The sequence below is a fragment of the Salvia hispanica genome, chromosome 4, assembly GCF_029641045.1.
Source record: "Salvia hispanica isolate PSC_SH4W2 chromosome 4, Shi_PSC_v1, whole genome shotgun sequence".
Taxonomy (NCBI): domain Eukaryota; kingdom Viridiplantae; phylum Streptophyta; class Magnoliopsida; order Lamiales; family Lamiaceae; genus Salvia; species Salvia hispanica.
Genome location: NC_142695.1, coordinates 44,576,284 through 44,599,088, shown reverse-complemented (window position 1 = coordinate 44,599,088; position 22,805 = coordinate 44,576,284). Strand labels below are relative to the sequence as shown.

The 22,805-nt window shown below is 36.6% G+C and overlaps 3 protein-coding genes across 3 annotated transcripts; 1 reads left to right on the top strand and 2 right to left on the bottom strand.

Moving 5' to 3' along the window:
• Window positions 1-2,600: 2,600 nt before the first annotated feature.
• LOC148929257 (protein FAR-RED IMPAIRED RESPONSE 1-like) lies at window positions 2,601-5,114 on the bottom strand. The gene is made up of 6 exons (XM_089056771.1): window positions 4,704-5,114; window positions 4,562-4,643; window positions 4,229-4,506; window positions 3,323-3,938; window positions 2,990-3,178; window positions 2,601-2,605 (listed from the first exon to the last, which is right to left on the bottom strand). The coding sequence occupies exons 1-6, from the start codon at window positions 5,112-5,114 to the stop codon at window positions 2,601-2,603; spliced, it is 1,581 nt and encodes a 526-aa protein (XP_088912897.1).
• A 6,654-nt stretch (window positions 5,115-11,768) lies between these two features.
• On the top strand, window positions 11,769-13,207 carry LOC125193270 (flavonoid 8-O-methyltransferase 1-like). The gene is made up of 2 exons (XM_048091040.2): window positions 11,769-12,595; window positions 12,684-13,207. Exons 1-2 carry the CDS (start codon window positions 11,822-11,824, stop codon window positions 12,990-12,992), a joined length of 1,083 nt encoding a protein of 360 aa, XP_047946997.1. The 5' UTR covers window positions 11,769-11,821; the 3' UTR covers window positions 12,993-13,207.
• A 1,288-nt stretch (window positions 13,208-14,495) lies between these two features.
• LOC125197164 (8-hydroxyquercetin 8-O-methyltransferase-like) lies at window positions 14,496-16,041 on the bottom strand. The gene is made up of 2 exons (XM_048095875.2): window positions 15,147-16,041; window positions 14,496-14,915 (listed from the first exon to the last, which is right to left on the bottom strand). The coding sequence occupies exons 1-2, from the start codon at window positions 15,963-15,965 to the stop codon at window positions 14,613-14,615; spliced, it is 1,122 nt and encodes a 373-aa protein (XP_047951832.1). The 5' UTR covers window positions 15,966-16,041; the 3' UTR covers window positions 14,496-14,612.
• Window positions 16,042-22,805: the final 6,764 nt, after the last annotated feature.

Genomic DNA, 22,805 nt, shown 5'->3' with positions numbered 1-22,805 from the left:
ATTCGTCCGCCGAGAGCATGACCTAGCTCATCAACGTCTGTTCGAAGACTACTTCGCCGATGAACCCACCCCGATGAACCACGGTGGGGGACCGATGGTTTATAAAAAAGTCAAATTCGAATTTTGAACTGAGAGACAAAAGGGTCGAGATTTTGATTGATCTCTCGTTTTTAACCAGAGGAAGAGGAATCATAACCAGCTACCTGTACAATTTGTCTCCAATAAAGATTTTTATAAACAAGTTTGTTCTACTCACGAGCTATCTAACAAATGTGTCTTTTTCGACTATATTAAAATGGTCCATTGTGTCATTAAAGAACAAAGGAAATGGTCCCATAAAACTGAATTTGAACTGCTAATTCTTTCATAGTTTTATGGAAAGTATTAATTTCAAGATGGATCAAACCGACAACATTTCATGTAGAAAATTTGATTAAATTATATTCTCTTTTATAAAAATATATGCACTCTATTTGTAGAAAGTCATATTAATTTAATAATCAATAATGTTTTGGAGACATAATATCTAAGACATAATGAGGTTAAAGTAGTCATTTTAGATTGTTTTATATTTTTATTTAAATAAATGTTTTGTACATATACCATACTACCCTTGTGCATATAAAAACATTTATTTATATTTAAAAATTATTTGCTCAAGAAAGTTGTGTGCATTTATATGAATGACATGATTTAAGCAAATATTCTCTCTAATCTCACATTAATCTCCAATCTCTCAACCTAATATCTCGATTGCATCATACATTGGATTTATTCTAATTTAGTGAATTTAAACTTTATTTTAAACAATACATTATACAATTAAATTTTTTTTAAATTCTAAACTTATAGGTACTAAATAGATTTGATACTCAATCTTAATTTTATTATTACAAAACATTATTGAATCTAGAATTTATATTTATAAAATTAATAAATCAATTTAATTGCTTGAGTTGTTATAGCATCAAATAAAGATTCAAAATTTATACATGCTTTATTTATTTTATTAATGGACAAAATGTTAGGGAACAACAATTTAAATTTGTATACTAGAATTAAATTGTTACATGGTGTCAAAATAATGTGTTTTAGAATTTTAGAATTTAGAATTTTAAACATTATTATAAAAAAAAAAAAAAATTGATGTGAGTGACTATTACTATTTCGTTGAACAATGACACTAAGAAATTAAGTATGTATATGCATGCAATCATTTTTATGATTCGGGATTTTAGTAATTATTTAATACTGATAAAATAATTGACGCAAATGACTATTATCATTTCATTAGATGATACAAGTATTAATTCAGTACTATATAACATATGTATACTACTAGAGTACTATTTTACAATTTAGAATTTTAAACATTATTGTACAAAAAAAAAAGTTGATGTGAGTGACTATTACTATTTCGTTGAACAATGACACTAAGAAATCAAGTATGTATATGCATGCAATCATTTTTATGATTCGGGATTTTAGTAATTATTTAATACTGATAAAATAATTTGACGCAAATGACTATTATCCTTTCATGAGATGATACAAGTATTAATTCAGTACTATATAACATATGTATACTACTGGAGTACTATTTTTACAATTTAGAATTTTAAACATTATTATACAAAAAAAAAAAAGTTAATGTGAGTGACTATTACTATTTCGTTGAACAATGGCACTAAGAAATCAAGTATGTATATGCATGCAATCATTTTTATGATTCAGGATTTTAGTAATTATTTAATACTGATAAAATAATTTGACGCAAATGACTATTATCCTTTCATGAGATGATACAAGTATTAATTCAGTACTATATAACATATGTATACTACTGGAGTACTATTTTAGAATTTAGAATTTTAAACATTATTATACACAAAAAATAAAAAGTTGATGTGAGTGACTATTACTATTTCGTTGGATGAAAACAATTAAAAATTAAACATATTTATGTACGTATATACTTTTTACAATAGAACTTTAATTATTATTTCATAATAAAATAATTGGAACAAGGTCCATAAATTAATTATTTATTGTTAAACAAGGAAAGACGTGTAGAAAATCACTCACAATAATCCTCCAGGAATAGATTGATTCAATTAGGGAATAGCTTGATACTAATAATATTTGCTATCAAATATTCGCTAGATTAACGAAGAAACTTTATAATCCTATTTAGTGTCATAGTGAATATTCTTTTTTTTTCGCATACTAATAATTTTTGTTATCAAATATTTGCTACATTAACTCATAAATTACTTTTTTATATCCATTTTTTAATAGTAATACTGGTTTTATTGCTTAGTAGGTGTATATATAATACTTCTGATTTTCTTTTCCAGAATCGTCCACCAACTGTTAGCTATATTGTCGAAAAAACTTTATTCCCCTACACCTATTTATATACCACACAAAGGCTATCATATATCATTTGAATTTTTCTGAAAAATACAACTAAAGATTCTATAGGGATAAATCAACAAATAATTCATAGCCTCAAGTCATCTCAGTAAAACATAAACGCAAGATCAAAAGAAAGAATACAAACTAAAGCATCTCAAAAATGAAAATAACGAAAGCAAAACTCATCCTGCAAGAGAAATCATACATCACTATTAAGGCAGTAAATCTCTTAAAATAATCCAGCAACCACATAAGACGATCATATGTATAAAAAATCCATCAATTAAAGGTAAAGATAAACAAACCATCTCAATTCCCAGACATCAAAACAGGGCATGAACTGAATTGAAACAGAATCATCACAATGAAAAAAAAAACTCAAGCAACTCCTTGACCACGATTCTAACGTCGTCCACGAGCACCTGTTCTTCCTCTACCACGCCTATTACGAGTTGTGTTAATTTCTAAATTTGATCGAAGCCTCATGTCTGCTCTCGGCCGTCCGCGAGGAATACTCACCAGCGGATCTAGTATAGCAGGCGGATTATTAGAAAAATGCGTGCATTCTCACCATTGGGACTTGGATTCGAAATTAACCCACCACGATTAATATTCATTATATCCACCAATAACTTTTCGTGAGCTTCTTTCACCATCTTTATCGCCCGTGGGTCAGTTATAGCTGCATCAACACATTTTACAAAGCTTCTTTCCATATCTTGAAACGCTTTGAACTCTTCGGTCATGTGAGGATAACCACCTGCAAAAACAATACTAGAATGTGGTCTATACTCTCTTGCCCGCCATCTTTTCATGATGTAACGATCGTGTACATGATTAATATCTTTGTACACCAAAACTTTCAAGATATGAACGAAAAATATGCCTTTTAATTCATACCTACGACAGTTGCAGCTTATATATTCCCCAAAAGGACGATACTCGACAGTGTAAGTGTATTCCTTGTGAAAAACATTCTGCACTAATCGCATCTCCTTTATCTTGCAACGATGCACACCATCTTCACCAATTGCGACATCTTCCACATTACAACTACTAATTTTATTGATTTCCACTTGCAACAAGAGGCCGATGTTATGAGTGTATTCACCTAGCAATTGTTTCTCCCATTGAAAAGTTGACACTGGTTTCAGCATCACGCACTTGGACTGGTAATCAGCGTTCATCTCCTTCTGAATTTTGTTTTGAATAGCGATCTCGTAATGTTCCACAAACAGTTTCAGCGTGCTCTTCGAGTTCACAAAACCATCAAAGAATGCGTGCATAGATTCACTTCGTTGGGTCGATACCATACCAGCCCAAAAAATATGATTCAAATAGATGGGTGTCCAATTCTCCTTTTCATCAAACAAATCTTTCAACCACCTATTGTTATGAAGACTGTGTTTAGATAGAAAATCTGTCCACCTTGACTCAAATTCTGCAATACTGAGACTATCATATATCGTTGAGTAGAAATCAGACGAACAGCTGCGAAAACCAGCCACACCTTTGAACTTCTGTGGAATTTTACAGGTAATATGCCATAGACAAAGTCTATGTATAGTCATTGGAAAAACAGCCTTCACGGCAATATTATACTCTCACATTGATCTGTCAGCATTGCTGTAGGTTGAACACCTTTCATGGCCAGTAACCAGTTGCTAAAGAACCATTTAAATGATTCGGACTGCTCGTGACTCAATAAACCACATCCCAATAATATAGATTGGTTATGTTGGTTAACTCCGACAACCGTCGCCAACGGCATCTTGTATTTGTTTACAAGGTAAGTTGTATCGAAACTCACATCGTGGAACTCTTCGTACGCAGCTATACTACGAGGATGTACCCACATCACATTACGCAGACGTCCTTCATCGTCAACATCCGTAATGTGAAAAAAGTTTTTATCTTGCAGTTGCATCCTCAAAAACAGCCCGTGTATAGGTTCGGCCTCCCCATCTCCAAGTCTCAACCTTCTCCTTTTATCTATGAAGTTCCTACATACTCGCTCAGTGACACCTAGATTCTGAGGACCTCCGGCCATAACTTCTAGAGTCCTCACGTTTTTACAAGTCCTATAGCCTGCAATATCTCGACTTTCCAGCAAGCGTTTCATGTGCAAACTTAACTCGGTTACCCGGCATAAACATTGACAATTGCGGCTCAAGACTGTGATTGTGATTCAACTCAACATTCGACACAATCACTTTACCATTAGTCTTCACAATGCAATTAACATGAGCCGGACACTACGTTTGTCTGGTAAACTTCATAATTACATCCTTAGGCTTTCGCCCTTTGAAGCAAGCAAGCACGTAATACTTAGACGATGAGCTACGTATTGCAACAGAAAAGCCTTGCAGTTTCGCATAATCTTGATAGGCTTTCATAAGGCTCTCTTTTGAATCATATTCCATTCCCTTCATAGGAGCCATGTTGGCTATAAGATCTTCACCCGAAACATCATCATCATCGTTGCCGTCTACACCATTAGAATCTAGGATCACAGTAGCTTCTTCTTCTCTGTTGTTATTTTCGCCATTTCCTTCTATCACATCATCTCCTTCTTCATTATTGTTGTTACCTTCCTCTTCCACTGTCACATCATATTCTTCTTCACCATTGTTGTTATCCTCTTCCGATAACTCATGATTGTCGCCAAAAATTTCCTCATATATCTCGTTCATCATACCCGAACACAGGATTTGATCGAACTCGCACCTAAGCCAACAATGGAGTAAATGTAAATATGTTATCATGGATAAAATCAACGGCTAAAAAAGGGAAGAAAAGAAGCATTAGAAAATTGAAATCAAGGATAAAATCAGCGGCCAAAAAAGAGGTTCCAATGCCAATAGAAAAGAAATTAAATAATTAAAATTCGAAATAAAATTTATTTCTTCTACTCACATCAACACTAGTGACGATGAGAGTAGTACCAAAACCCAAACAAGTTCCATTTAATAATAGTCTAAGTAATAATATTATAATATTATTATTTCATTGTGATTAACAAGTACTCCATCTTCGTCTTCTCTAGACATCGCGAAACCAACTATGGCTGCTTTCTCTGCACTTGAGAAATTTCAACTCAGTCCTTTGTTATACTCCAATTTCTATCCATTTAATCTTCCATAACACTAACTTGGTAAGGGCTGAACTCAATTTTCCAAAATTGAGAAAATTTTGTTTATAGAAAAATTATTAAAATAGACATTTGGGTAAGGGCTTAACCATGAGCGTAGAAATGCTTGACCATGAACATGTATAAGAAGCCTAAAACACATATAAATAAGAGCATAGGGGCGGTACCTTTGATGTTTTCTTATATCGTGGCACCAATGATTTGGATGAACAAGGCTGAAGATGCCGCAACCTGCGACGCGGAGGGCCGGACGGTGGAGGCTGGTCGACGGAGACGGTGGAGGCTGGTGATACGCCCGGATTTTGCACTGTTTTAAGGCCATTATTTGGTCCGTTTTTGTTATCAAAATCACTCTACATGTCCATTATTTGCATATTCTATACATTTTGGTATTTTGACGTGTTTTGTGAGAAATGTGCATATTTGAGCCGAAAAGGGGAGTAAAAACGCATAGTCTGGAAATCTGGAGTCAGACGGCGACCAGCGACCGCCGCGAAGTTGTACGGCGACCGCCGGCGCCCGGCGGTCAGAGCTATGTGGCGGCCCGCCTCGGAAATTTACGCTAGGAGAAGAGTCTCGCCCGGCGACCGCCGGAGGACATGTGGCGGTCCGCCACCGAAGGGTCAGAATCTCTGGACTCCAACGCGGCGACCGCCGGCCAAGGTGCGGCGGCCCGCCGGAGAAAGGCGGCGAATCCGACCAGCCCTAGATTTGCTCCAAGATTTACCAAATTTTGAAGATCTTTTCCTTCTATGATGGGGAATAATCTTCCCCTATAAATAGGACCTCAAGCTTCATCAAAAGAGAGTTTTTTTGGACACACAACAAGAACACATTCATAGAGATCAAAAGCTAGAGTACTTCAATTGTGCAAGGAGTTGAAGAAGGATTTCAAGAACACCAAGAACGACAAGGATTCAACCTACGAGTTTTATTTGCTTTAGTTTTATGTTCAAATTGCTTTCCCTTCAATCTATGTTTTTAGTTTATTCAGTCATGTGTAACTAAACTCATAGGATTCTAGGGATGTGTTAGTAGCAACTTTGGTTATACAATTCCGTTTTCTATTTAATATCCGTTTTGTTTTTACTTTGTTTCTTCCCTAAGTTAATCATGATGCTTCATAATTGAGTGACACAATTATGTATGATTCAATACAACTTGCTTCATAACTGTGACAGAGTTCTAGCGAGTTAGATCCACTTAGTAGACACTACAGTTAGCTTCTTTTAATACGGCACTGTTAATTGAGAGTGAGGACTTTTCAAGGGTCTTAGGAGCTTTTTGGAGTTACGTGTTAGGATTGAAAACCCTAATGTTAGTAATCAACGTTTGTATCGCATGAGCATAAGCTAGGTGACTCGTCCTTTCAAAGTATTAACTGTGCTAGGGTATTGTAGTTTGGAATTTGTATAACCATAAAAGTGAAAGCACATCCCTGGAATTCCCCTTATCTCTATACTTTTCTCTCCGTGATTTGCTTGCATTTAGTTGTTTACTGTTTTTAATATTTACTGTTTTCAAAAGTTTCCAAAAATTCTTGTTTCTCCAGATAGTAATTGAGTTCTAGTAGAAGATAGACACTTTGTGTACATCTTCCCCGTGTTCGATACCCGGTACTAACATTTTGCTATACTATACCTACTCTGTATACTTGCAGGTATTTATAGTGCAAATAAAAAGTGCATCAGCTGGTCGACAGATGGATGAGTGAAGATATTCTGCCGTTGTAAATCCTTATTTTTAATTGAGTGTATTAAGTAAAAGAGTATAATTTGATATGAGTTTGACTTTGATAATATTTAATTGATGTATATTTTGATGAAAGATAGTATTTTGATATGCCTTTCCTTTTATGATTATTTGATTTATATTTATTTATTCAATTATTATTTAATTCAAAATAAGGGTATATTAGTCCATATTATAATTTGGTTTATGTCAAATTGACATAAGGGTATTATGTCATGGAGACATTATGTCTCTAAATCATCACTCTTTAATAATATAGGTTCCACTATCCACTAACATTACTTTAACTACTATTCTCCTCCTCACTCTTACTTTACCATATCATTCTTCTAATCTCTCTTACTTTATCAATTTTATGTTAATTCTCGTGCCATTTAATTTTTTTTAGGACAGAGAGAGTGATATGATAGGCTCTAATTAATAACCGGTTAGCTAGATAATAAGAGCACTTATCACCCCTAAGAGCATCTCCATTGCAAATAGGCCAGCCATAGGCCAGCCACTTTCTCTCTCTGCCACGTCAGCAGCACTAAAAAATCACCTGCCACATCAGATTTAGGCCAGCCATAGGCCAGCCGCAATAAAAATAATTCAAAATATACTACAATTACGTCATTAAAATTACGATTAAATTACTGAATTAAATTTACGAGACATATACGGGAAAATTCATTAATTGTATTTAAATAAAAAAAAGTACATTAACTAAAAATCAAAAAAATTACATAATAAAAAAAATCCGGGCTTCCACACACGAGCCAACGCCCCACTCTACTCCTCACTAATTTATTAAAAAAATACATTAAAAAATGGTAGTATTACATGTTTCTGTTTTAGGTCTTAATTTTGTATTGGGCTAGTTGTTGTTGTCCATCGCTAGATGTTGCTCTTATACAAAAATTTAGAGATAGAGAAAATCGCGTTTATATAGTTTTTTAAAATTTAAAAAAAAAAGAATTAAAAAATAAAAATAAAAAATAGCGCTGGCCGATCGGCACGCCACAATGGCGGCCATCGCTACGCGATCGGCCAGCCTACACCGCTTTTTTCGTCGATTTGGCGCTGGCTTGCTCCAATGGTTCGGCTAGCTACCGGCTAGCGACGCGAATCGGCTAGCCGGTTGGCTAGCCGACATTGGAGATGCTCTAAAAGTACCATGATTAACTCATTATATTACTCCCTCCGTCCCCCATTAGGAGTCACACTTTGACCGGACACGTGTTTCAAGAAATGTAAAGAAAAGTTAGTTTGAAAAAGTTATTGGAATGTGAGACCCATTTTTTTATATTGGTTTTATAATAAAATGTGAGTGAATTGAGTTAGTGGAATGTGGGACCTACTTACCATTTATGGTAAAAATGAAGTGTGACTCTTAATTGAGAACGAACCGAAATAGAAAAGTGTGACTCTTAATAGGGGACAGAGGGAGTATTTTATTGTGAGAGTGTTAAAACTAACTAATGAAAAAGTGATTGAGTCCACTGATAACTTTTTTTCTCATAATTCTGCTGTAAATTTGGAAATTTTAGTAACAATTACTCCCTCCGCTCCCATAAAATAAAAATATATGCACTTTTTATTTTCGTCCATTACATAAAAATATATACATTCCATTTTAAAAAAATTTATATTAATTTAATAATATAAGTCCTATCGTATATTCACTATTTTAAATTTTAAAAATCATTCTCATCCTCAATTTTACTTTACCAATTTTATAAACGGGAGGGAAACAATAAAACAAGAGTTATATTTTAATTTGTCAATCACAGTTGAATGGGCAGTTAACAAATCAAGTAAATTTTGATATTGATGCGGAGGTGATATGTGGCATAAGGGTGATAAACGTGGTACGCTTTCATAGAACGAAACTTAGAATCACATTATGAATGTATGGCTATCAATTATTTATGGATTTGATAAGGATATTTGCTCTGCACTCTCTTAATCATTTATTTTATTACTCATCCATTCCATAATAATAGAGTTATTTTGTCATTTTGATATGTTCTATAGTAATACAACTATTTCCCTTTTTAGTAAAAGTCAACACATTTTTCCACACATACTTTACTCTCTCTTACTTTATTCTCTGTTCATCTCTCTACCTTTTTCATTTTTCACTTTACTCTCTCTTCACTTAACCCTCACCTAACACAATTTTTCTTAATCTCCGCGTCGAAAAGAAACACCTCCATTACTATGGAACGGAGGGAGTACTATTCATGAATATCATAATTTCATTTATTCTCATTTTTAATTTTAATTTATTTATTATGAAATTAAAAGTAATTATAATTTCAATTTAGTTAAAATATGAGATTCAATAAAAAGTTTATACTCACATACAAATTAATTTTAGTTAAATTTTTTAAAATGGTATTCTAATTAAATTCATATTTTAACAAAAGTATAAACATGTTATTTCAAAAGAAAAGTGAACGCAATAAAATGAGAAAAATATAATAAAAATAAAAAACAAATTGTTGGGTTCAAACCTTGAACCCACAATCCGTAAAACTTTCCAAGTTATATATACCATTATATTAAACTTTGATTTTGTATTGGAATTAAATAAATTAATATAAAGCAATAAAAACTCTCTTTAAGTATAATAAAGCAAACACATCAAAATCATAAGGAGAATTGGTGTTGAACCTATCCGTAAAAGAACTATTTGTCCCACATCGAAATTATAAGGAAGGTTGAAGTTGAAAATTTAAAATTAATTAAAGGTTTACTCAAACGGGGAGTGATCAATTGCTAACTCATCATTTAATTGCTAATTGCAACTAATTTAAGGCCACATGATTTTAAAAAACGTGTGGTCTACAATTTGCCACGTGTAATTTTCGTTTTTATTAATTAAATCGAAAAAAATTTAAAAAAAACGCCAAATTAGGATTTTGAATGAAAATGTCAATATAGTGTTTCGAAAATATCAACACAATGCTTTGAGAATGTCAACACAAATTTAGGATTGATATTGTATATGCTTTATATTGACATATTATCTTAGCTGTATTGACATTAGCCTGTGTACGAAAAATACGAAAATTCTAGATTTTTTTTTTCAAATTTTGACGTCGGAACATTTGCATGTAGTATATCGTTGGAATCCTTATAAAATTATCTTTAATTTGATATATGTTATATGAATTTAAAGTTTTGAGATTTCTTTTAAAAGTTAGTTATAACTAACTTGACATTAATACCCCTATTGATATTTTTTGGAATTAATCATATGGTCTTATTGACGTTTTTTGTTGACCGTATTGATATTTTGTGGTTGATGATCTAAGCCTTTAATTTGAATATCTAATGGCTATTATTGAGTTGTAGTTAGCAATTAAGCATTGAGTTAGCAATATAACACTTCCCTTACTCAAACAATGCAAAATATACTCCTCTTCTGTAGAAGATTATATACTACTACAAAACATTATCTTTCACTTATTCACATACCCGACTTTAAGTATAGATCATTGCAAAATTATAATTTTATTTTATTTTACTTTAAAAATAGATTTTTTAAAATAGAAATCAATTTTTAATAATTAAAAGTCGATTTTTGATTAAAATCGAACAAAAGAAGCCTACTCGTAGGGAGGGGATGGTTTGAAAATTTAGCTGTGCTAAAAGGAATGGTTTGAAAATTAAATGTTCATGTATATTAGTATAATAACAAATTTCTCATATAGACCCAGTAAATGAGCATCTTGTGATGAAGGGATGATGTGAATCATTCACATCGTTTTTTTTCCCTTGGTTTATGCACTTTTAAATGTTTTATAGACTTAAAATGTTGAGTTTGATTTTATAGGAAGTTAATCAAGGCAAAATGAACGAATGAAGAAAGTCAGAATATAAACATTAATTGTCCTACCAAGATGTAATTGAAATACTCTTATATGAGTATATGATCACCAATGTCTTTATCTTCGAAAGAGCTTTGTGTTACGCGCCCCTATCGAAATCCAATAGAGAAAGTTTATTTTTTTTAGAAAGGAAGAAATTACAACTGATGTCAAGAGGAATTGAACTCAGCACCTTATACAATAATGTCTAAGCTCCTTGTCACTAGGACAATGGCTCTGGACAAGTCCAATAGAGAAAGTTTTGCGTTCGAAAGTTGCTCAGTTCAATAATAAGTGACAAGATTTTTGCAAAAATTCAAGAGTTAGAAGTGCAACTATATACATGCCGTTTGAAGCCCAATTTCTAACTCACTTCAGATAGACTTCAAAATTTCAAATCCTAGCAGATCTAGGGGTTTAGGGTTAAGGGTTTGCCTAAAGATAAGATGTCAATTCTAGCGAATATTAACGCTACCTCTGCGAATATTCAATTTTATGTTTCACAGTCAATAATGACAAAAAAACATAGTACGGACTATTTCCTTAATTAAATTATATAAAGTGCAACTATATACTGTAAATTACTCTTCTATAAGTGAAGGGACAATTTACAAAGCAAGCAAGAACACTAGCATCCCAAGAAATGGCGTTGGCTAATGCAGTAGATACCACCCAAGAGCTTCTGGATGCTCAATCTCATGTTTGGAATCTCATATTCAGCCACATAAGTTCAATGTCCCTTAAATCCGCAATTCAATTAGGCATACCCGATGCCATCCACAAACACAATAAGCCTATCACACTTTCTCAATTAGCCGACGCCCTCTCCATCAACAAAGCCAAATCCCCCGCCCTCTTTCGCCTTATGCGAATTCTTGTCCATTCCAAGATCTTCGACAAGGTTAACATCGAGGACGAGGATGAGGAAGAGGCCTACTCGCTCACAAGGGCTTCGTGTCTCTTGCTGAGAGACGAGCCCTTGAGCTTCGCCCCTTTCGCGCTCACCATAATCGATCCCATCTTAGCGGATCCTTTCCATCATGTGACCGAATGGTTTAAAAATGAAAGCGCTTCTCCATTCTTTACCAGAAATGGGAGTGGTTTATTTGAACTTACAGGAAACGACAGGGTTTTTAATCAAGTATTCAATGAAGGAATGGCTAGTGATGCGAGGTTTGTGGGAAGCATACTTGTGGAAAAATGCAAGCATGTTTTTGAGGGTTTGACATCTTTGGTGGATGTGGGTGGCGGCACTGGCACGGTGGCAAAGGTCGTTGCAGACGCCTTTCCCGGCTTGAAATGCGTGGTGCTCGAGCTCCCCCACGTGATTGCTGGGCTTGAGGGATCTGAGAATCTGAGCTTTGTTAGTGGAGACATGTTTGAGTTCATTCCACCAGCTGATGCAATTTTCTTCAAAGTATGTCATTTCAATATAGTACTATATGTGTATCTTTTAAATCTTAATTGCAATTTTTAAAATTAACCCTTGTAGTACTAATTAACAGTGGATATTCCATGACTGGAGCGATGAAGATTGTATTAAGATTTTGGGAAGATGCAAAGAAGCAATAACTTCAAGCAAAGAGAAAGGTGGAAAAGTGATTATAGTTGATATGGTAGTGGATTGTGAGAAACAAGAAGATGTGGCGATTGAAACTCAGCTGTGTATGGATATGCTGATGATGGCCGTGACTACTGGTAAAGAGAGAAGTGAGAAAGAGTGGGCTAAGCTGTTTTCTGCAGCTGGCTTCCTCAACTACAAGATCACTCCTATCTTGGGGTTGAGGTCTGTAATCGAGGTATTTCTGTCATGATTGATTAATACTAGTGTTAGTATTTCGTTTATGTATAACATTGAATTGGTGCATGTTGCTAGCATTGTGCTTTTTCTTTTTAATGCCGTCTGGACTTGCTAATGTGGAAAAGAGTGCATGCCTCTTGACTACATTATTGTGGTGATGCGTATTTTTTAAAATAACTTTGTGGTGATGGTTATGTAATTTTGAATATTATTGTATTTTGGATATTACTGTGGTGATGCCTATTTAAAATTCCCATACATAAACCACATGTTGCTGCATAGCATACAGCTGTACTGTGCTTTTGATAATTTGTGGTCTACTATTTCATATCAGAAATGTCGGTGCCTTTGATGATTTGTGGCTTGTTTTCATATCAGAAATGTCGATACATCTCTACCTTAATTGATAGGATGTAATTAAGTTCAACTCGACAATGTCAATTCTCCTTCTTTTTCCAAGCGATTTGTATTCCCTTTTGGGACGTTTTGCTAACCATTTTTGACGCAACACGATAATTAGACACTAACAAGCAAGAAGTTAACACAACACGAAAATGCAATTTTTGGATTTGGTCTGTATCAGATCGATCCAATAACAACACAATGATTTCAATTGCATCATACTAGGTTGGGTTATTGTTTAAGAAATAAATCTGTTTTAATTATTTTTATTAATTAAAAAATACAACTATAATTTTTTTTATTTAGATTTAAATTATAATAAAGTTTTAATCGTGTAATATCATGCTCTAGTCATTATTCCAAATGACGTGTCCCATCAATATACAAAAATCTCGTCTTTTAATGATATTAGTGTAGCACCTGTACAATGCACGAAACATGTATTCAGTTTATATTAATCTAAAATTTAAAAAATTAAATAATACTCCATCCATTCTTAAAAAATAGACAAACTTAAACATTACACAAGTTTTAATGTGTAATTGATAAAATAGGAAAGAGATAGAAAAAAATAAGAGGGAAAAAAAAGTAATGAAAGTAGTGTTAGTGGATTGTGGCCACATTATTATTAGTGGCGCAGTGTAATTGATTAGTGATGGTGTCATGTCTTCTTCTCCACCTGCTTATGTGGTTTTCGCCTTTTATTTTGGACTTCCAAATGTTAAACCTTTTACTAATTACAACTTATAGTTGCAACTCACTTTTCTTTATAAAGTCCACTTTTTTTTTCAAAATGATATGAATCATTATGATTCATTTGTGGTGTTACATTTGATACACTATAATAAGAATTTTGTATGGCAATTTTGGTCTGTGGTGATGCATTTGATACACTATAATAAGAATTTTGTATGGCAATTTTGGTTTGTGGTAATACACATGTGTGTTTTTTTATAGCCATTTATTTGTGGTGATAGCGACCACATTATAGTTCAACGAACGATGTGTGTTTTTTTTATAGCCATTTATTTGTGGTGATAGCTACCACATTATAGTTCAACGAACGAAAATAAAACTCCATATCTTAACAAACTAATTACATATACACATTATATTAAATTCCAAAACTTAAATAAACGTGAGCGATTGAGAATACATTTGATTCACAATAATATGAATTTAACTAGGGCATGTTGCATATAAACATAGGAGCAGAAAGGGATCACAATAATTAAGGAAAAACCTCAATAACAGACCTCAATCCTAAGGGAATTATATTATATTTTTGGAATCCAGAAGTATAGAAGATATTGGCCCATTCTTTCTCATTTCTTTCTTTCCCTGTAGCCACAGCCATCATCATAGCATCAAAATGGAGCTTTGTTTCTGTTGCTTTATCTTCCTCTCTCTCAACACCCACAATCATATCCACAACAATCACCTTCTTTCCATCCTTGTTACTCCCATCTATGGCTTCTTTACATTTTTTTAGTATTCTAACACATTCTTCGTCGCTCCAGTCATGCAAAATCCACTGCGAATCGATAGCCAATTGCTTAATACTTATATAGTAGTACTAGCTCATATTATTTGATAAAAACTATATGTTTCATATCTGATTTTGTGTATCTTTGTACAAACTAATTAATTAACACCATTATGTATCAACTTTTCAAAAAGTAAGACTTAAAATTATGTTGCATTTGTGAAGTTGGAAAACAAAAAATTACTATTAATCCCAAATAAAAAGAGGTCACATGTATACCTTGAGAAAAACTGCATCTGCATTCGGAATGAAGTGAAACATGTCCCCACTAACAAAGCTCAACTTGTCAGACCCTTCCAAACCAGCAACAACATGTGGTAGATCCAGCACAACACATTTCAAGCCCGGGAAGGCGGCCCCCACGCCTCTCGCCACGATGCCCATGCCACCTCCGACGTCCACCATCGTTTCCAGCCCTTCAAAAACTTGCTTGCATTCTTGAACAAGTATACGAGTCACAAGTCTTGCATCAGTCGCCATTGCCTCATTTAACAGTTGATTGAGGCTTTGGTCGACCCCAGCGTACTCCCAAATATTTCTCCCATTTTTAGTGATAAATGGAGAGGGGTTATCATCGCTAAACCATTCACCCACGTGATGGAATGGATCAACAAAGGTGGGGTCGATCATGGCTACTACAAAAGTCGCCATGCTCAAGGGCTCGTCTCTCACAAGGAGACGAGAAGCACGTGTGAGACAATAAGCCTCCTCCTCATCCTCATCCTCCTTCTCGTCCTCAGACAAGGTCTTCTTGACCTTGTCAAAGAAGTTGGAATGAACTAGAATCCGCATTAGACGAAAGAGGCCATTGGATTTGGCCTTGTTGATGGAGAGGGCGCTACCTAGTTGGGAAAGCGTCATAGGGGCGCCGTGTTTGTGGATGGAATCGGGTATGCCTAATTGAACCGCGCATTTTAGGGACATCGAGTTTATGTAGTTGAAAGTGTGTTTCCAGACATGAGCTTGGGCATCAAGGAGATCTTGTGTAGATTCTAAGCCATTAAGGAATGCCATTTTTGTTGATGATACTTTTTTCATGTGATCATGTGAAATAATTATTTTTTGCTAGCCCTATTATAGAAGAAGAAACATTATTGGATTTGATGGGGGTAGATTAATGTATATGCTTGAATTGAATTGGAAGTTTCATATATAATCAGAGTTTAAGTAAGATATACTAGTACTATATTCGTTGGGAAGATTATTTGCATGATTACTCATTATTGCTTGAACTTGACAATGATTACTTCATTATTGCTTGAACTTGACCAACAGATCGAGGTATTAAATATTATTGATTGAGCTACAGGAATTGCATGATTCATGAGAATAATACTATTGGGACAGATCGAGGTATTAAATATTATTGATTGAGCTACAGGAATTGCATGATTCATGAGAATAATACTATTGGGATTAATGAATCAAGTGATTCATTAAAAAATTGCCTACTTTTGTTTATAATTTGAAGTATTTGTTGCAAAAGTACGTAGTACTGTTTGGTGCCCCGTCAATAAAAGGGATGTTACTTGTTAGGACCTAGTTAAATTGATGAAAAATTGATAAAGTTACAAGAGAGAATGAGAAAAAGTATAAATTAAGAGAGATATGAAGAAAAAGTAAGTAAAGTATAAGAGAGAAACTCACCATTTTAAAAAATTGGACTATTTTTTGTGGATATCCCAAGATGGCAAAATGAGACTATTTTCCATAGATAGAGAGTATCTCTTTCTAATATCCGTGCCGAAAAAAATAACTCTACTACTATGGAACGGAGAAAGCACTATATAACTGGAAAATAATACTTCCATCCATTCCAAGTCCACTATATATAAGTTGGGCACATCCGACTGATTCATTAATTTTTTAAGCAAAAAACAATACTCTCTCATAAAAATATATGCACTTTTCATTTGTTTCATAAAAATCTGAATATTTTTATTAAAAGGTTTAAAATACACCAATTATTTTCTCCCATTTTCGACATTTTCTTAGTACTGATAAGATTGCTCAACCATAAATAATTAAGCTTGCACGCAATACTGTACAGCTGTATATACAAATACTTGTAGTCTATATATGCTTTCTTCCGCGACAAATTTACAAATTAATACTCCGTATATTAATTGTCAGTTCGTCCATTCCCTTTAATTATTAATTTTTTGTTACAGCTATAAACATCCATGTATATGCGTGTCTGGCATAGTCCCTGAGTGTTCAAATAGGAAATAGCAGGTTTCCTAGATCCAGCAAGTCCACTAGATCACTCGGTCTAGGAATTCGTGGGTCGCGAGGAATACCGGTCGTCGGACACACAGAGCACTTTTTCTTTCAAAAACCCTCAACCACTTTACTAAACCTAGTATAGGGAAGTAGGGATCGATCCCACAGAGAAGGATGCGTAATACTCATGTTCAAGGATTTGGGAGTGTTTTTTTTTTTTTTTGGTGTTGGCTGCTGCCACTCATTTTCTTGGGTTGAGGAAAATCAAAATTAACTTGACTTGGAAACTTTTAAAAATTCTTAAACTAACAGCTAGACCTAGGCAAAATCATGAAAGAGCGTAGTAGAGGAAATTTAACTATCCGACACTTGATCTAAGAAAACCTCTACACTACTAGACCTAGGAAATAAAGCTACTGTGGGGACCATGTCTGAAAAAGCAAGGTACAAATGAAAAGTTGGCAGAATAACTAACTCTTGTACTAACTGACAGTGACATCGTCTTCTACAACCAAAATTGCGTAAAACTTCTTAAGAAAAAGAAAACATAAGCAAAATTAAAACAGAGCAACTGACTTGAAATCAAATTAATGCATAACAAATGAAGAACTTAACAGATCTGCATACTCTAGACGAAGTAAAATAGAAATCAAGAAGAAAAAAACAGAATCTATCGAACAACTATCTTTCCACACGTCGAATCCAATCTCAGACGCTAAATCCACTCCGGATCCAAGCGTCCGACATGAACTCCAAACAACATAAACCTTCCATCACGTCAGATTTAAGCCAGGAACTCCGAATACTCAAACAACCACAGATCTGTCACCAAATTCTACATCAAACACCTCAACATCAAAATAAACAGAGATCGACATAACAATTGAAGAAATAAGCTAACAGCAGAGAGATCTATGCAAAATGACTTGAAATTTAACCACTAAACGCAGATCCACGAACGGTAAAACAATTAAGCATCATCAACATCAAGGTCGACTCCCAAAAGTGAAGTTCGACGGTGAAAACAAGCAAAACAACTGAAATTAAAGGTAATTGTATCTTCGCCCTCACTCGGACGGTGTTGTCAAACACGAGATTTTCTAGAAAGTACCCTACCGATCACGACTACCCCAAATCCATTCCCAAGTGTGTGTAAAGTGTGTGAGCTAAGAAGAGTGAAAAAAAACTGTCTCGAAGCCTTTTTCTTGCGTTGCATGCTCTTCTCTATATATAGGCGTTTGAGTGGGCCCAGCGAGGTATAGATAAGACTTTGTTGCCCTCAGCTGTAGACTCCTCTGTCATGCCAATTTTCCTTGTAAATCCTGCTCACTTCGTTCCTTTCCCTCGCTAGACCATCTCCTTCATTACTTCCTTGATCTAGCTTTCTTCACACACCTGGCTTAGGAAACTTGTTAGACCCAGCAAATTATTACATTTTTCGCACATTACCGATGCATGAAATTATCCTTATCAAACTGTTCACACTTAAACCATACTTGTCCTCAAGTATAAAGACAAGAAAAAGAAAAAGAATAAGACAAATTTCAAGCAAGGTTATCTCTTGACCGACTCCTAGACCTAGACACAAAAAAAAACTAAGAAAATATATGAAATCATACAAACACGTAAAACACATATACATGAGCTAGTTTCAATTTTAGGCATCTGTGCCCACAAGATTAAGGTCAATCCAATAGTTTGCACTCCTCCAAATAGGCCCTTTCCCTTCCTTTACCTAGCCAATCTGTCAGCTTGTCAAGATAGCTTTCTACTTACCCAATTGTTGGATTCACTCGATCACTCATTCCTCACCAGGGATGTTAGGATCGATTCTCTCTTAAGTTAATACTACACCACTGAAGCGTTGGGTTCTGAGAGTTTCTCCTTCCTGGGTCAGGCTATTATCATTCCTGTTTTTAGACCATTTCCCCCCTTGGACTTCGTCCAGCTTATTCCTCCTCTTTCTTTTTCTTCTTCTTCTTCTTTTCTTTTTTTTTTTTTTTTTTTTTAAATTTTCCTCTGGACTTTGTCCAGCTTATTCCTCCATTTCTCCTTTCTTCTGGACTTCGTCCAGCTTATAACGTCTTCCCCTGGACTTCGTCCAGCTTATACCTTCATACCCAATTCCTAATTTTTCACTTTCATAGCTCTTCTCCCTAAGCATTCAGTGGTGGCCCTTAAACATGTGTTAGCTCAAAGTTATCTGAGGCTTATAACTCACTATATAGTAGGGCTTCACAACTAAGTAAGTAGAGGCATTCTCCGTCGTTCTTGCTTCACTCAAATTAACTAGGCTTATTTAAGGAAAAAGCTTGTAAGTTGAAATTCCTCCTATCTTCAATTACTTTCACTAAGGGGATCATGCCGTATTATATCCACTGGCTCATGTGACAACACTTAAGACTAACAGACTCTTAATATGCGACACGGGTAATGCATTGACTCCTCTCCCCCTCCCACTTCACTCAAGCTTGTCCCTAAGCCATCGTCGTGAAGGGGGGAACAGAGAGATCAATGCAAAATAATAAAACTTCTCACACTTAGACCAAGCAATGGGCTAAGTGAGAGAAGAAACATAGAAAACATAGGAAAACAAACACAACAACAGAAAACACAAACTTCTCACACTTAGACCACGCAGTGGGCTAAGTGGGAGAAGGTATAACAAATATTAAACACATATATAACAGGTACGAAAAAAAACGAAAAGAACGGTATATTAAAAGTTACTTGGTCAAGAGATGATTGGTCACTTCTGGGGCTGGCTCCCTCGAGAGCCAGACTGGGGTGGGATTCCGGGTCGGGTCACTTTCACTTTCTTCTTGGCTGGCTGCTCCAGCTCTTCTTCCTCCTGTGTTGTTTGTTTAGGTACTGGCTTTCTCATGATAGACTTTGATTTTGGTGGGGCTGGAACTTGCACGGGAATGGTCGGGGAGATCAACTGGAGCGACTGCTATGGTCGCTTGACGGAGAGACTGCTCTGAGTGGGCTGCCTGACTTCACTGCTGGACCCAGGAGTTGTCCTCGACTGGGTCAAGGGGAGCGTCTGCTGCATCCACTTCAACATTTTCATTGAAAGCTCCACCGCTTCCGTCATCCTATCATTCTGTTTGGCACACTTCTCCGCCAAATCAACAATATTTCCCCTCAGGGTCTGTACTTCCTCCCGATTTCCCATCAATTCCTTCCTTATCCCACCGAGCTCCTTTATCATTTCTCTCCTCATCATCTGTATCTTCTTTTTCACGTCCTGGACTTCCTTGCGCAGCTCTTCAACCTCTTCACTCGGCATGGCTTCCTCGGCTTCCTCCTGCTCTGCCTTCACCTTGTCTCCCAACGAATAGAAGAGAGTCCTGGTGCCTTGAGTCTGCAGTAACCCCTTGTTGAAGAAATAATCAACACTAAACACCTCTGGGGATTCGCACATGACTACTAGCGGAGCGGCCTTGGCAATTCTCATGTCTATATTTCTCTGGAGGTAGGCGCCGATGAGGTGGCAGGTGTACATATGACGCCCCGGGTTGCTCGTCATTTGGTGGCACGCCTGCGCCAACCAGTATCCGAGGTGTACCTTAACACCCTTCGCCATGCACCATGTGAAGTAGAGATCGGTAGTAGTGAGAGCTGAATTTGCACTGCCCATCAAATTGTAGCTGACAAATGTTTGAGCAAAACGGAGGACCCGGTCTTCGATGTGGGAGGCTTTGGAGTAGCTGGATTTAAACGCCCCTGATTTAGAGTGCGTGACCAGTTCCCATGCTGTCTGTACTTTGAAACCAGGCGTGTTCTTTGGCATCCCGACCATCCTGTCATTCCACGCCCCCTCTTCATCTTCTGCCTGGGTGAACAACCCCATCCGCAAAGACCACTCCCTAATGCTCAACTCGTACTCCTGATTAAAAAGTCTGAATGTGATAGAATCCGCGTCCAGGTCAGTGGTATTCTTCAACCGAAAGGTGGAGAAGAACTCCCTTGCTAAATCCACAGGTACCCTCTCCTGGCTATGCTGCAACAGCCACTCGAACCCTATCGCTCGGATACAGGCGCGGAATTCTTTGTCACATGCGATCATTTTGAGCTCCCTTGAGCTATACTGCTTTCCTGACTTAGCCATCTTCCCGGCGCTACACCTCTCCTTGTATACCGCGATCCTTTTTTGATCGTCGAATTGCCTAATCTCCTCTAGCAAACTTTTAGTCAGCCAAATTACCGGGCGTCCTAGAATCGGCTCTTCTTCAGCCTCCTCAGAGTTATAGCTGGGCTCAGGGATGGGCTCGTCGTGCTCCTCGACAAAGGTTTCCTCGGTCACAGGGGAAAGGGTCTCCTCGACCTCCTGGACGGAGGGAGCTTTCCTGGACCAGGTGGATGTAGTCGCCGGCGCCTTCCCTTTTCTTGCCTTTTCCTTGGCCAAGCGCGCCTCTGCCTCTGTTGCGTCAGGCACTAAGTCATCGACTTCATCAAGGAGGCTTCTCCTGGTGCGCCTCCTTTCTGCCCTCTCATCGACCTTGGGCTCACTTCCTTCCTGGTCATCAACCAGGTCCACGATCAGTTTCAGCCCTTCTTCGGGCTCCGGTACTTCAGTTGAATGTAGATCTAACTCCACCAAAAGCTTTTCTGGGGTTTCCCCCTCTCCAACCAACATTGGGGTTGCCCCCTCGATATAAATGGGGTTTTCCCCCCTGACATCTCCTAGGGTTGCCCCCTCCTCCACGAACTCAGGGGTTGCTCCCCTGAAATCAACCGGGGTCCCATCCCCCGTCTCCAGAATAGGGGTTTCCCCCTCAGTGATTCTCTCCAAAGTAGGGGTTTCCCCCTCAGTAGTCTTCTCAAACACAGGGGTTTCCCCCTCAGCAGTCTTCTCAAACACAGGGGTTTCCCCCTCACGAACTTCAACAGAAATAGGGGTTTCCCCCTCACACAGTTCCCTACCCTCAAGATTAGGGCTCTCAGTCTCTTTCCATTCTGTCTCCACCAAGGTCTCGTCATGAGTCGGTTCACCATCCTCCGACTGTTTGTGTAATGCCTCCTCTTCTTCCGCCTCTTGCGAAGCGGTTTCTTCATGCGGTGGTGTAGCGACTCGCGATCCTTCTTCAGAGAGATTCGCCGATTTCGCAGCCGAATCTGCTGGAATTGTCAGTGACGGTGCAGTCGGCGCAGACGGCATTAGACTGGCGGCGAATAGGGCATACACCTCCTTTGCTTTCTCTATACTTCCCACCTTCTGCGTCAGTTCGGCCAACAAGGTTGGGTCAGACTCAGTGCCCTTGGTAGAGTCCATCGGTGTAGATCTGAAAAAAAATAAAAGAACTGGGCAATTTTTGGTTAGGGTTTCGTCCGTTTTTTAGAGAGAGAAAACGAATTAAGAGGGAAGGAAGAGCAAACAAAAATTTTGTCTAATTAGGAATGACTGGAGAGAGAAGGACGACGGTTGCTTTTCTGGTGAAAAGATGGTGCGGTTGCAGGCGTGATGTAAGCAACCGTACGTCTCCCATAATTATCGGCCAGAATTTGAAATTCGAAATATTTTTTCCCTCCTTGACTACTTCCTTCAGATTCTCCTCCTGGCTATATCCCTCGACCATGCCCTACAAAAAAAAGAAAATGAAGGTTCCAGACCCCTAGGTCGAGGTGAGGCATAAAATATCGATTCCCCTT

Excerpts from the sequence above, each read along its gene's own strand:
- LOC148929257 (XM_089056771.1), bottom strand. The coding sequence starts at position 5,114 with ATGATGAACGAGATATATGAGGAAATTTTTGGCGACAATCATGAGTTA. Across the intron at positions 4,507-4,561 it reads ATTGTCAATGTTTATGCCGG|GCTATAGGACTTGTAAAAAC; the intron begins GTAACCGAGTTA and ends GAGATATTGCAG. Across the intron at positions 3,179-3,322 it reads ATATATAAGCTGCAACTGTC|GTGGTTATCCTCACATGACC; the intron begins GTAGGTATGAAT and ends TTGTTTTTGCAG.
- LOC125193270 (XM_048091040.2), top strand. The coding sequence starts at position 11,822 with ATGGCGTTGGCTAATGCAGTAGATACCACCCAAGAGCTTCTGGATGCT. Across the intron at positions 12,596-12,683 it reads CTGATGCAATTTTCTTCAAA|TGGATATTCCATGACTGGAG; the intron begins GTATGTCATTTC and ends ACTAATTAACAG.
- LOC125197164 (XM_048095875.2), bottom strand. The coding sequence starts at position 15,965 with ATGAAAAAAGTATCATCAACAAAAATGGCATTCCTTAATGGCTTAGAA. Across the intron at positions 14,916-15,146 it reads CAGATGCAGTTTTTCTCAAG|TGGATTTTGCATGACTGGAG; the intron begins GTATACATGTGA and ends ATCGATTCGCAG.